Consider the following 14,993-nt stretch of genomic DNA (forward strand, 5'->3'; position numbering starts at 1 on the left):
TATTGATCTTGTTTTGGGTAATAATTTCGTAGCCAAGATGGCCACTCATCTAACATATTTTTTGGTCAAATACATATTTGTTACAATACAGAGACGTTTGAGTACTGAGGTATCACTGTACTAGAGCCAGATTATAACGGCAGATTACGGTTACCTAATCATTAAGAGTGACAAACCTGCAGTGACCTTTACCATCATTTTGTCCTCACTTTTGAGAATTGTTTGGTTTGGTCTAACTGGTGCTTTTCAAACAAAGTCACAATAAAACATATTGCATGCTGGTTAAACCCACAAATGGTGTTCGGTCATCCTCCTAAACACCACATTCCTTCGGCATTAATCTCATGCATATGACAAAGCCTAGCGTGGAAAAAAGTTCTACAATCCTTGTAGCGCTGATTTCATTCTCAGGTTTTCCAGAAAATAATTCCAAACAGGCAATTGAGGCAGAAAAAACAAAATGCAAGGGCTCAGACTCGATAGCTGGCCCAGATTTGCCTGAAGATGGAGTCAAACACATTGCCAAATCGGCTGAAAAGACCGATTCAGAATACCTGGCAAGAACACCAGACCTGGACCCGATACTCTCTCCAGTTTCCGAGGAGTACGGTTCTAAAAGTATTCATGTGTCAGAGCCCGACCCTTTCTTTGTGGAGGTGAAAGGTGATACAATTAGCTTTTTCTTGTTTGCAGAGTGCTAATAAAACGGTCGAGCCATTTGTCAAAACGCTCTAATTCCATTTCATCGATCTTTGGAATTTAGTGCTTCACGTCCCATTGCTACATCGCTTTAAATGTCATTAACATCCATTACTAACTTTTACGTGGACTGGTGATTAAGAAAGGAAAACAAGATACAGTTGAGCCCCGAGATACGACATGAATGCATTCTGAGGTTGGGATCACAATGTAAAATTCCCATATAGCGGAGGAAAGAAAGCCTATAGAAAAGCATAGCGAATGTTTCAGCTAAAATAACAAACGATTCTATAGTAAGTACCGTATTTTTCAGCGTACAAGTTGTGTTTTTTTTTTCATAGTTTGGCCGGGGTGCGACGTTTACTCTGGTGCAAATTATTTGTGAAATTATCAACACATCATTATATCATTGAGTTTTATGTTTTTATTACCGGTATATCCTTTCACATGTTATTTTAACATTAAAATGCAAGAGGGCGCTTAAGGCCGGTGTTGATCATTTCAACATTGCCATGTTACCGCGTGAAATGCCCATGCTAGCATATGCCACTCAAGAAAACATCATTAAAATGAATTTGTATTTCATTTTTAGGGAAAACTGATAGAACAGTAAAGCACAGATAATTTGCATCTTGTATAGAAATCACTTTAGAGCAAGTTGAAAATATTTAAATTGACGATATGACACCACTTTTTCTTTATCAGGACACGAATGTTCAGAAGATAAGGCATCATTTCGCTAAAGTTAATATTTTCAACTCACCTAAAAGTGATGTTTATATAAGGTGCAATTGCTCTGTGTTTTATTGCTTTAATACCTTCCCTAAATACGAGATACAAAGTTGTTCGTGTAACGTTTGTGCGAGTGACGTGTGAAGGGAGGGGACATTTTTTTAAATTTTTATTGTCTTTCAAGATGACATATATTTTTTTTTGTGTTGGAATTTATGAGATAAATTTCCCCCAAAATATGATTCATGCTCCAGGTGAGATTTATATAGTGTATGTTTTGCCTTCCTAATTATTCATTTTTTGGCTGGTGCGTATTCAACTCGAACAACTTGTACTCTGAAAAATATGGAACTGGTTATGTTTATATGTTTAATAAAAGTGTATTTACCTTTGATGTAACATGATACAGTGAAGTAGTAGATACATGCAGAAAGGGAAGAGACGGTGGATCAAAATGAAAACTAATTTTGAAGCATTCACTGGTTCCCCCCAAGTATTTTTTCAGCTATTTTAGAATTATTTTTATGTGTTTTTCGTAATAAATATACAGATTTTTTTATATTTCCGATTTGATTTTGGAGTAAGAATGGCAGATACTGGACTTACATTGGTAAAAAAAATGTTCTGAAAACGTTCTGGAAATGTGAAAATAAAGCTGAAGTGCAGAGTTCCAAACACGGATAAGGGTGAGCTTGGTTTTATAATTCTAAAATGTTTTCAGAACATTTTTTTGCACAAGCTCAGCCCATTATCTGCCTTTCTTACTGAAAAAAAAATGTCTATTGACTATTTAAAGTCACCGTGTGTATACATTTTGGGACACCCCTGTATATATATATATATATATATATATATATATATATATATATATATATATACACACACATACACATATATAATGTGTGACGGGGTTCTACTGTGTACGTGCACGCCTCTTCTGCTATGTGGTTGCTGTAAACGACTTTCAGGACCAAGTTTATAGGACCGTCAAATGTAAACCTCAGTTTTTGTTCAGCCCCGCCAGTTACGTTTGCCGACATCCCAGAGGAGGAGCGTTTCAAGAGCGTGGTAGAGAATTCCGAGCTCTGCCTATCGTGCCTCGTGTCTAGGAAGGACGCTATTGTCCAGTGGTACAAGGATGGGTCCGAGATCCAGACCAGCACCAGGATTTCCATGCGAGCTGAAGCAACCGGGAGACATCTTGAGATTCATTTGGCTCAGTTATCTGACTCAGGCATGTACGCTTGCCGGGCTGGGGACAATGCCGTCTTGTTCAAAGTCAACATTCGAGGTAAGAAAAATGTCCTATTCTAATAAATCCAGTGCAGAGCTGCCAAATATAGCAAGTATCATGAAAATTTAGATATTCCAGGGCGTAAACTAGAAGGTGGTGGACCAAATTGGATCCTAGGGCCTTGTGTTTGAAACCTGTGGCCAACGCTTTTACAGAGCTGCCAAATATTGAAAAATGAAAATGGGTTCTTAGACAAAGTTCCTTCCATCCACTACCTGCACCTATTATCCTTAGTAGGGTCGCGGGGGTGCCAGAGCCCATTCAAGCTATCTACAGGCAGTGGGCAGGGGACAGCCTGAACTGGTTGCCAGCCAGTCGCAGGGCACACAGAGACAGACAACTCACTTGCTCATTCACACCTAGGGACAATTTGGACCGGCCAATTAACCTGACAAGCATGTTTTTGGAAAGTGGAAAGAAACCGGAGTGCCCAAAGGAAACCCACGCAAGCACGGGGAGAACATGCAAACTCCGTACAGGGACGCTCGTAGCTGAATTTGAACCCATGAAATCAGAAATGTGCAGCGGACGCGCTAAATACTAAGCAGCCGTGCCTGCCTAATGTTATCACTTCTAAAAAAAGGAGTAAACAAAAAGGGAACCAATTTTAAAAGTAGAAATCGGGAAAAGTGCAAAATGAGTAAAAAAATTAAAAAAGAGACAACAATGACTAAACACAAAAAGATAAACGCCCACCCCTCGCTACATTTTAACAATGTAATGAAATGTATCAAACTAGATTTTGCATTTAAACCAAGAGCAACATCTAAAGGAGTAAAACTGAACATTGTTTGCTTTTTTTCAATTTCATAAAATTTCATAGGAAATGCGTATTTCATAAATTCCTATATTCTTCCAAAGTAAACTACAGTAGATTCTTAGCATTTGCTAACTCTGAAAGAATCCAATTTCTCTTTCCAAGAACCCCCGGTGATGATTGTCTTCCCAAAAGAAGATGTACATCTGGAACGTCACGTCCCCGAGGAAATAATCCTCAGTTGTGAACTTTCCCGTGCAAACGGTGTTGTCAGCTGGTATAAAGATGGACAAAAACTCCAGAATAGCGAGAACATCAAGCTGAAGGTTGAAGGGCCTTACAGACGACTGAAGATTCTGGCGAGCAGAGTTGAGGATTCTGGAGAATATGTTTGCGATACAGCAGACGATTCCATATTCTTTAATGTCAGCATTACAGGTAAAATCCACTAAGGGGTTTTTTTGTATTGTTTTTTTGTATTGTACATGAAGTTAATCATACTTGGTTTCACATATAACATCATACTCTTACACATGCACAAATATACTCTCGTGCAGACTAGAGGTAAGATCTTGGGCCCGGGCCTGAATTTAGGCTGGGTTCGGGCTTAAAATGTCAATCATTAAGTTGGGGCCGTCAGGCTTATCTCTTAAGTTTTGTTTTTTTCCCTTTGTGGAGGACCGACAGAGCATGCACTTACTTTTACTCAAGTAATTTTTTAGATAAAAAAAATGCTTACCAAACTATTAGTTTAACCCATAATCACTAAATCCAACGAAATTTTCCTCCTCAGTGTTGGGGTAAAAGACACGCAGCTTCCTCCTTCCACCTCCCTCACGTCAGACGCCTATTCTGCTTCTTGCCAATAGTTTACAAGCTTCACAAACTTTCTTTCTGCTTTTTGGCCAAATCACTATTTGCAGTTTGTAATCTGCAGAATTTGATTTTCTTTCCGGTGCCATTTTGTTCTATTGTGACTTTAGTTCGCTGCACGTCGTTAAGATGCACACTTTGGCGCCGAATCGTTCATTTTGGCGCCCCACTTGCAGTGCACACTTGATTTGAGGAACTTGGCCCCAAGTAAACTCCAAGCTGAGTAGTTCAGCTGAATGTACAGTTCGCCGCTGAAGTACGCACGGCTGGAGTAAAACTCAGTGTTTACTTTAATGGCAAATTAAAGCTTCTGGTTTATTTCGAGCTGGTTTATCAAATCAAGTTCATCCGTCGGGTCCAGGCTGTTTCGGGTTTATATAACCGTGACCCTGGTTGGGTCAGGCTGAATTTTTTTAGGCCCAATCTTACCTCTGGTGCAGACACAGTCATACCCATTCAAAAACACTACTATACTCTCTCATACATACTACACTATATTTGTATATTATGCTGACACACAAACAACTATACTCTCTCACACACACAACTACACTTCAGTTTGACGTCTAACTGCACAACATATATACATACATCAATGTGCATTGCCATGGTTACCAAAAGTACCCAAACTTAATCTACACTGAGAGATGAGGTTTTCATTACACTGTGTAATAAACCCTATATTAATGGCAATTTTAATGGTGTGTGGAAAAGGGTAGCACTGTGAGTGAGAGATTAAACTATTGTGGCAGTCTGAAGTAGTCTGTGTGTGGGAGTATAGTGGTGTGTGTGTGAGAGTATCATAATGTGTGTGAGAGAGTATAATAGTGTTCTAAGAGAGTGTAATAGTGTGCGAGAGAGTATATAGTAGTGTGCGTATGAGAGTATAGTAGTAAGTGCGAGAGAGTAGTGTGTGTGAGAGAGTATAATTGTGAATTTCCCTGTGGGGGTGAATAAAGTATCTATCTATCTATCTATCTATCTATCTATCTATCTATCTATCTATCTATCTATCTATCTATCTATCTATCTATCTATAATTGTGCGTGAGAGCTCATAATAGTGTATGAGAGAATCTATAGTAGTGTGCGTGTGGGAGTATAGTTGTGTGTGTATGAGAGTAAAGTAGTATGTGGGAGAGAATAGTGTGTATGAGAGGGATAATAGGGTGTGTGACGGTCTCTAGAAGTGTCTGTGAGAGAGTCCATATTAATATGTGTCTGGGAGGGGAGTATAGTAGTATGTGCGAGAGCATAGTCGAGTACATGACAATATAATAGTATGTGTAAGAGACTATAGTAGAGCATATGAGAGAGTAATGTGTGCATGGGTTTGATTGTGTATACATGAGATTATAGTTGTGCATGTGTGGGAGTATGCTGTTACACATGAGAGCAAGTATGATTTACTTCTCAAACAGCTTCTCATAACAATCAATTGTGTCAAATTCCAGAACCTCCTGTCCGGATCGTATCTCCCAGTCAGTCCCAAATGGAACTGTGCCAACAAACATCAGAGAGAATGGTCCTAAGTTGTGAGATCTCGAGGTCCAATGCGGTGGTCCGTTGGTACCGAGACGGGCTCGAAGTTGAGGAGAGCGCCAACCTACTACTTGAGGTTGACGGCGTCTATAGGCGGCTCATCATACCGGAAACCAACATAAAAGATTCCGCCGAATACGTCTGCGACACAACGGATGATTCCGTGACGTTCTTTGTGAATATCGCTGGTAAGAATAGCACGAGATTAATTTTTACAATAGAGACCATAGAAATGATATGAGTCCCTTCTGAGGTAGAGATTGCAAAGTAAAAAGCCGTATGGCAGGGATAGAAACATGTTGATTAGCTCCGAGCCCCCGGCACCCCGGATAGAAACATTAAAATAACGAAATTGTGTATAGTAAATACAATGTATGTGGAATATACGTGCATACGATTAGGCAACAATATAAACATTCATAAGAAAAAACAAAATGTTATCTACCTTTGACGTGACTTAAGCTGGTCAAGTGGAGTTGAAGGTGGATGCATAGTGGGGAAAAGAAAGAGAGACTGGATTTAATCTAAAGCAGATTTAAAAACTTTCTTGTGAGGATAACAATGACCTTATAATTCTGAAAAAATAATCCTGATCCCTGATAGGTTATGCCAAAGTCCTTAGCAAGAATAAACAATGTAAGACATTTTTTTTCAATCACCTACTTTGTTTCCATGTTTATAATGTCTTTGCTTCTCCCTTTAGCAATATCAAAGCCCCTGAACCCATATCAAATAAAAAAGTACAGAAGAAAACAGTATTGTATCATACTCTTAAAGTCTTGATGAAGAACACAAGATTTTGAGAGAATAGCATTGTGGGAGGTTGTTCAACCAACAGCACATTGGTATTTTTCTGATGCCTTGGCGCAAACCAATGGCGGACCAGCAATTGATTTGACCTCTACTAATAGCAGGCAGGCATCTTAAGAGATGTAATTAGTCATATGTTATAAAATTGCAAAGATTGAATTTTTCGGGACACGCAAAATAATCTGATGTCGATGTTGTAAGGTGGGGAAACTGTTGAAAAAAAGGGTTGGAAAAATATTTCATTCCACACTGTAAAATGAAAGTTTTGTAAAGCGGGGACACAGTAACCCAGGTTTGACTGTACTTTTAACTGTGTCTCTACACTACTCCACACGTTGACAGTATTACCAAGGATTTGAACTCACAATTTAGGTCGGTCTCCAAGTCCCGGACTACCTTTTAAATATGTTTGCCCGTTGATCCTGATATTCATTTATATTTCCCTTTTTTGGTCTTTATTACTTGTTTATTCCTGATTGTCATGTCCAATCTCGTATATTATCCCGTGTTATAAACACAATTCAATTTGGACACTAAACTGAATTAGACAGAAAGGTATTGTGGGAGGTAGTTCAGCCAATATCATATCTGTATTTTCATGATGACGTGACGCAAACCAATAGCACACAGTCATCTTATATGTCGTTTACCGATAGCAGACAGGCATCTTAAAGACGTAATCATCATATGCACTAACTCCGCAAAGTATTTGGCAACAAGAAATAAGTTGTTGACATCGTATAGTGGCAAAATGTCATAAACCTATCCCACATCTCAAAGTGAAAACATCAAAAAGGAGTCCAGTGCCTACTGTACCCATAAATTCGTCTTATCAAAATGTCATACTTTCACAGAACCTCCAGTCCGATTTGTCCGTCCACGAAAGACTGTGAACAGACTGGAAAAAGCGGTCGGTGAATCCTTGGTTCTAGACTGCGATGTTTCTAGACCAAATGCCGTCGTTACCTGGAAAAGGAACGGAGAAGAAGTTGAAGACTCCAAAAACGTTAGCGTGATTGAAGACGGAACTCTTCGGCAATTGACGGTTCACTCCTTGACGCTGGAAGATGCGGGCGTTTACGTTTGCGATGCCAAAGACGACGTCATGGATTTTCATGTGAAAATAAAAGGTCGGTCACATTTTTTAAATCGTCATCCAGTTATCTTCCTTTTAACGCGGGGGGTCGGCAATCTTTTTGAGTCGCTGGCCAAATTGGGTTGGAAACACTTACATTAGGGGCCAGGCTGGAGAAAAAAAAAATGTCTCATTGATGTATTTAATTTTGTTGAATATGCCAATACAGAGGAAAAATGAAGGCATAAACTAATCCCTTTTTTCTCTTTTGCATTTCCCTGCAACAAGTTTTGTTTCATTGTCTATTGGTTTATAAAAGGGACTATTTCATGAAAATGGTTTTCAAACACTCAAAATATATTCATATTCCCTACCTGTCAACATTTTATATTAGTTTTTGATTCTTTCAAATTGTTTGTGCATGCCGTATAATAATTTCTTTACAGGAACGTTTATTGTTTATTTAAAGATTCTTTTTTCTTAGACCGATCTTCATCCATCCATTATCTGCACTGCTTATTCTCAGTAGGGTCGCGGGGGAGACAGAAAACTCACTCGCTCATTCAACCCTAGGGACAATTTGGACCGGCCAATTAACCTAACCTAAATGTATTACTGCACATCTCATAGTTAGGTCAGACAAGTGGGAGCTTGATGCTGAAGGCATCTGGCTAAAGTTCCTGTACCTTGCCTTTTTAATGCACGGATCAGGACACTCAAGAATAGGTGGTCCTGCTGCCTGGGGTCAGACTCCCTAAGGTAGCAGGTCCAAAGATACTTGTATAACGGACGGGCACACCACAAAGCATTCAGTTTCACCATGAGCGCCCATCGTCATAATAGATACTCTAATTATATAATTTGCTAAAAATGTATGGAGACAGCAATGATGATAATAATGACTGTAAAAAAAGTGATGGAAGTAGTGATGATGATGATGATGATGATAATGAACATACTGTGTTTCCACAGAACCAATATAAATATGTAAATTCATAAGTTATTTTTTTTACATGTAAATACACAGGGGATCTAGATGTGTGATGCGATTGTTAAAGAAGTCCGGGGTAGGATTCAATAAGCATATGCTTCTTCCTACTCCCTTTGGAACATGTATGTTAACATTGTGTTTTTTTTCCCCGTTTTGTTGTTTTTTGTTAACTTTTGTCGCGTTTGAAATAAAGGTGTCATTCACTCATTAAAATTTAATATCTTAATTAATAAAATTGATTAAAAAAGTAGCAAGTACTGCTTTGCCCATTAGTGCAATGAAAAATATACGTTTTATCGGCGTTTATAAAGGGACACATGCTAAGAAATCTAGGGGAGTGCAATCATATCGCCTTAAACAGTGCGTCTGCGACTTAGTTTTCAAGTAAAAAAACATCAGAAAGGCTGTTTCCTCAAATGTTCTCTGGTTGATAAATGGTAGTCAAAAAATGCAGCTTTAGGAGTGGCATTTAGCCTTGGCGACGTCCAGTGGACATACCTAAAACTGCAGGTTATTGTTTGGGGCTCATTTTTTTCTTGTACTTCTCGCAACTCTGTCTCTGTTGGCAGAACTGATCAAACCCATGAGCTGGAGTTTGCCCATATCTGTTTTAACGTGTTCTCTGGTTTGTTTCCAGAGTCACCTCTGCAAATAATCGGGAAAACGGATGCTAAAACAGAAAAGCAGTTCCTGGTGTCGGATGACATCATTTTAGTGTGCGAACTGTCCAGACCGAACGCATCCGTCCGCTGGTACAAAAACAGCAAACCGATAGATGACACCAAACGATACTGTTGCGAAGAGCAGGGCGTTTTCCGATCGTTGGTGGTCCTAAACGCTTTGCTGGAGGATTCGGGGGAGTACACTTGTGATGCCGTGGATGATAAGATGGTCTTCCATATCACTGTCAAAGGTAATACCATTCAGATGTAATTTGGCTAGGCAGGACTTTACTAAAGCGCTACGGTGTTTTCCTTTAGAACCTCCGGTGAAGATCGTTGGAAATTCTGGTCACTCAGAGCATCACATATTACTGGCAGGAGAAGAACTCACTTTAGAGTGTGAGGTATCTCGGGCTAATGCCGCCGTTAGATGGCTCTGGAATGGCGAGATCTTGAAAGCCGACACTCGCGTTAAAATGTCCAGCCACGACACTACAAGGAAGCTTGTGGTCTCCAAAATCCAGCCGTCCGACTCTGGGATATATGAATGTGATGCGGAAGATGACAAGCTGATAACCATTGTAGAGGTGCAAGGTAGGTTGAAAAAGGAACTTAGTGAACCCTCACTATAACGCACTTCTGTTTTCACTGTATCACTACTTCACTGGTTTGCATCATGCATCTTGTTCTGCATTCTGATTGGCCAAACTGTGACTGCTTCCTATCTACCTGTGCATCGAGGTGTAAGAGTATTTGCAAGATTTTTTAGTAAAGCGTTGACCATTTTACAGACTTGTATTGTTGACTCACAAATTCCTTACGAAGCACACAAAATTCTGAACTAAATGAAGAGAAAGCATTGCGGGAGGTATTTTAGTCAATAGCATATCAACAGTTTCCTGATGCAAACCAATATCAGACCAGCAAATTATATGATGTTGACCAATCACAGACATGCATCCAAGAGACGTTATTCTCTAAATCAGGGGTCGGGAACCTTTACGACTCAAAGAGCCATAAAAGCAAAATATATTAATTTTGTTTTGGGAAAGAGCCACACCATATATTATGAGACAAATTTACTAAATTGCTAAACCCGCGCCCCAGACAAAAGCTTAGTCTTCAGCACATTTATTTTTGATGATTTGATAAAAATTATGAAAAGAGAATAATGCCAGAGCCCCTGTCCCAAAATCAACAAACATACCACTTTAAACTTGTCTCTTTCTTGCAATTACTCAAGATCGGTTAAACTCATTTTGACCCTTTTTTTTCATACATATTGGTTTCAGAACCAGATGTAAGCAGTTATTTTGTAAAAACGTCACAACATTCTGCAAACAGGGAGCCTGATGTGCTTATCTATGGCGCAGACGGCGTAGGGCGAGAGATGGGAGGGAGTGCTTGCACTTTTTGCATAGCTCCACCCATCCCTCCCACTCACCCAATCAAAAAATTTTAAGTTCTCTTCCGGTGTTTTGGCGTATTTACAGTTTGTTCTGCGGATTCATCATAAGGTATCTGAACACTGAAGACAGATAATATAGTGAGGTTTTATATAACGGATTCTTTAGCGTTGTACAGCCAGAACGAGTTTTTTTTTTGTGACACCTTAACTGTAAATTGTAGTGAAAAACGTGCCCTATATATTCTGCGAAGTACTGCTCTAACGCAGCTTTGGTTTGGCTTTGCGTGTATCTGAACAGGATTAGTAGCTTACATTTTGGAAGAGATGAAGAAAATTTGCATCCAATCAAATTGAGCCACAGGTACTCATAGAAAGAGCCATATATGGCTCGCGAGCCATAGGTTCCCAACCTCTGCTCTAAATGCACAAAAACAGCAAGGGTTGAAGTTTTTGATCACAGGAAATAATTTGTTGTTGACGTAGTAAGAATATAATTGGGAAAAAAGTGTGAAGTTATTAAACATCGTGAAGCAAAAACATTATATGCCGTAACCTGGGGTCTACTTTATTTTCAATTATGATATTTGATGAAATCAAATATGGATTTCTGGTCTGCCCCGCTGCAGAGATCCCTGTCAAGTTCATGAATAAAAACCCACCTAAGAAAATTTTAGCCTATGAAAATGAGAGCGTCACAATGCACGCCATGGTCAGCCAAGAGAAAGCTAACATACGCTGGCTGAAAGACGGCCAACTCCTGAACAAGGACAACATTCACATCTCCAGCGAGGGTAATACCCACAAGCTCACCATTAATCCCCTGCAGCTGTCCGATTCTGGAGACTACGTCTGTGATGCAAACACAGACCAGATGCATTTCACCCTTTTAGTCAAAGGTAAGAATTCAACACCCGATAATCAAAACATTTCCATCGTAAATATTTTGTTGATGATGACTGTCACCACCTTCATCTTTTTCTGTCAGATATGAAAGTTAAATTCACAAGAACTTTGGAGAACATAACTTCTTTGAAGGGTAGCAGTGTCACCTTACGTTGTGAGATCAATAAGGCGAAAGGAGACGTTCATTGGTTGAAAGATAGCTTGGTGATCTCACCAAGTGGTCGTTACAGTGTGAGGACGCAGGGTCGAGAGCGTAGTCTTACCATCCTTGAAGTTCTTGAAGAAGATGCTGGGAACTACGCCTGCCAAAGCACAGACGACAAAACTTCAGCTATTGTCACAGTCACTGGTAAGTGCTCTTACAACCATTCAGTTAATATCACCTAAAACCAATTTCTTTGCTTTTAGCCCCACGTGTGGTGGAGTTCATCGTAGAGCTCCGTAACGTCACGGTTTGCGAAACTGAAGACGCAGTATTCAAGTGCGTGGTTTCACCGGCAGACACTCAGGTGGTGTGGCGGCTAAACGGCAAAGTGGTAGCCGGGAATGAGCGCGCTGTCGCTTCCAGTAACGGACTCTGCCGCACACTTTGCCTCAGCAATTGCGCACTTTCGGATCGTGGTATTGTGACGGCTGATGCAGAAGGGTTGCTATCAAAGGCTGAACTTCAGGTTCAAGGTGAGTCCTGTCATTCGGGTCCACTCAGCTTGGCAGAAAAATAATATATACAAGCTCTGGTTATACAATGGTTCTGTCCAATGAAAACCCAAATTTTACGAACACCAACTTTGGACAATCAGGAAGTCAAGACCTCTCTAGGTTTTACAATTTTCTCAGGTCAGTTATATAAAGCAACAATCGTCACATGTGTCTTGCAACCTTTGTAAAAGATTTCTCCACACTATTCCCCCTTTTGATGATTTAAAATGAACAATCAAGTGTCTCTTCCAAATTCCCCGAGGCCCCACGGATGCCTACAAAAGAGCCTAGTCAGGAGTCCAGTCCAAGCTCAAATTCGAGTTTGCGTACATCCTGCTGAAAACGCTAAATATTGTAGAATATTTAATCTTAAATATTGATGAAAAGACAGATAAAGGAGACCATGGTCTTGACTCTTATGACCAGGACAGACAGTGTTTATCTGCATAGTTTTGTTTTTTGCAGGTTAATAGATACAAACCCTGGTTTAAGAAGGTTTAGTCACAAGGAATTTCTTATGGACACCAAATATGAATAATAAGGATTACGCAATTTATTCAGGTCATCCTTACAACAAAACATGTTTTTCAGATGTGTCTCGCAAATTTCATACAAATTTGAGTCTGTGTAACTTCACGTTGCATATTAGTCCCAGTCAGCCACACCTATTCCTTTGGTGAATCTTTAAAAATGATTTCTTTTAAAAACAGCACAACACCACAAAGATCCAGTTGTTTTTTAAAAAGTATTAGGTTTACGACAAGTGTTTTCAAAGTATACTACTCCCTCAAATTTCCACCTGTTTCTTGAGCACTCATGGGGAACTTTAGAACCGGTCAAAGGTTGGCTAGATTAAAGTAGGGTCATAACATATCTATTCCCTAACTGACATGCACTTATTTACATAAAGTCCCAAGATGTCACCTAAAGTTTTGATAAATTGGCATAAAAGGAACCCTATTTGCATCTAAATTTGTCGGACATCCATTATCCAGGGTATGGTAGCTGAACAGCAACCTCAGCAGGAAATCCAGACCTCCCTTATCCTTACTCACTTCGGCCAGCTAAACTGACATAATCCAGAAGCATTCCAACTCCAGTTTAGAGATCTAATCCCTCTAGCAAGTCCTGAGTCGTCCTAGGACCCTCCTGCTGGTGGGACATGCCCAGAACACTTCCATAGGGAGGCGACCAGGAGGTATCTGGATCATATTCCCGGGCTACCTCATCTGGCTCCATTTAACACAGAGGAGTAGTGGTTTTATACTTAGCCTGGTCTGGATGACTGAGCTTCTGGGGAAGAGTCAATTCTTTTAGCCTTTTATAGTCGGGACCTTGTTTTTTGGGTCCCTACTCATACTTCGGGAAAATAGGTGAGGGTACAAACGTAGATGAACTGGAAAATGGAGAGGTTTGCCTTTCAACTCAGCTCCTTCTTCACCACGATGGAACAGTACAGGGACCAATCTACTTTGCGGATTTGTACATATCATGGGGCGATCTGGTCCCAATTAACCCCAATAAACATTGGATTACAATACAGCTATCTGATAAATATGATCTACAGCAGTAAATCTCAAAATGAGAGTAACAAATTATTATTTTTGCTTTCAGAACCGCAGGTGATCTTCACCAAGAAACTGTTGCCGGTGACGGCGGAGGAATACGGTGAGGCCACACTTGAGGTGGAGGTGAGCCTGGATTGCAGGGAAGTGCAATGGATGCGACAAGGGGTGCTGATCCACCCAGGGGCCAAATACTCCCTAAAACGGAAGGGCCTAAAACATACCCTGACCATCCATAAAGTGGCCTTGATCGACCGGGGTACCTACAGCTGCGAGACGCTCCATGACTGCACCCAAGCCCTGCTAACAGTGGAACGTGAGTGCGCACGTGTCATAGTCACGCTAGCAATCGTTTGTTTACCTTCGTGTCTTGGATGCAATGACTGGATACCGGTAATTTGAGTGAGGGGACTAGCAGGGTGCTTTTACTGGGACCTGATTGCAACTGACAGCTGACTGCCACCTGGCATGGGTCAACTTTGCAGTATTTAAGAGCTTTAGAGCGCAGCCAGAAAAAAAAGGAATTGAAGTGGTGCTTAGGGTTGAATCGATTAGACACTTAGAGTTAAATATTTGGGGTCTTCATCGTATGTGACCTCACTAAAAAAGAACCTCGGGATATGACATGATCTGAAGTGGTATTGCAAAGCCAAATAGCTTGTAGCAGGGGGTAACCTGTAGGAAATTATTAAAATAACAAAAGGTGTATAGTAAGTGCTACACATATAGATGATTAAACAACAAAATAAACGAATACACATGTTAATAAAAAATAAACATTAACCTACAGTGTGACTGGAGTCAGACCAGCGGAGTAGCGGATGGATGCAAAAGGGTGGGGGACGGTGGATTCAAACGAAAACTGATATTAAAACTTCCACTTGCGAGGATAGTCATGCCATTTTCATAATCTAATTTTCTAACTTTTTGTCTCATTTGTCATTAAGACTTGATAGATGATTGGTTACAGCCATGCAACTTTTG

General features: G+C 40.1%; 1 protein-coding gene across 1 annotated transcript in view; it reads left to right on the forward strand.

Moving 5' to 3' along the window:
• LOC148352937 (obscurin-like protein 1) overlaps positions 1-14,993 on the forward strand; it is a 48,306-nt gene that overhangs the window by 14,388 nt on the left and 18,925 nt on the right. Inside the window, exons 20-30 of the mRNA XM_088353512.1 lie at positions 412-663; positions 2,447-2,722; positions 3,648-3,920; positions 5,809-6,084; positions 7,561-7,836; positions 9,410-9,685; positions 9,753-10,028; positions 11,469-11,738; positions 11,828-12,094; positions 12,154-12,423; positions 14,059-14,325. Of these exons, the coding sequence (XP_088209638.1) occupies positions 412-663; positions 2,447-2,722; positions 3,648-3,920; positions 5,809-6,084; positions 7,561-7,836; positions 9,410-9,685; positions 9,753-10,028; positions 11,469-11,738; positions 11,828-12,094; positions 12,154-12,423; positions 14,059-14,325 (2,979 nt within the window). The remainder of the gene's footprint in view (positions 1-411; positions 664-2,446; positions 2,723-3,647; positions 3,921-5,808; positions 6,085-7,560; positions 7,837-9,409; positions 9,686-9,752; positions 10,029-11,468; positions 11,739-11,827; positions 12,095-12,153; positions 12,424-14,058; positions 14,326-14,993) is intronic.

The sequence above is a fragment of the Urocampus carinirostris genome, chromosome 14 (assembly GCF_059441175.1).
Source record: "Urocampus carinirostris isolate Australia breed hairy pipefish chromosome 14, RoL_Ucar_1.0, whole genome shotgun sequence".
Lineage (NCBI taxonomy): Eukaryota > Metazoa > Chordata > Actinopteri > Syngnathiformes > Syngnathidae > Urocampus > Urocampus carinirostris.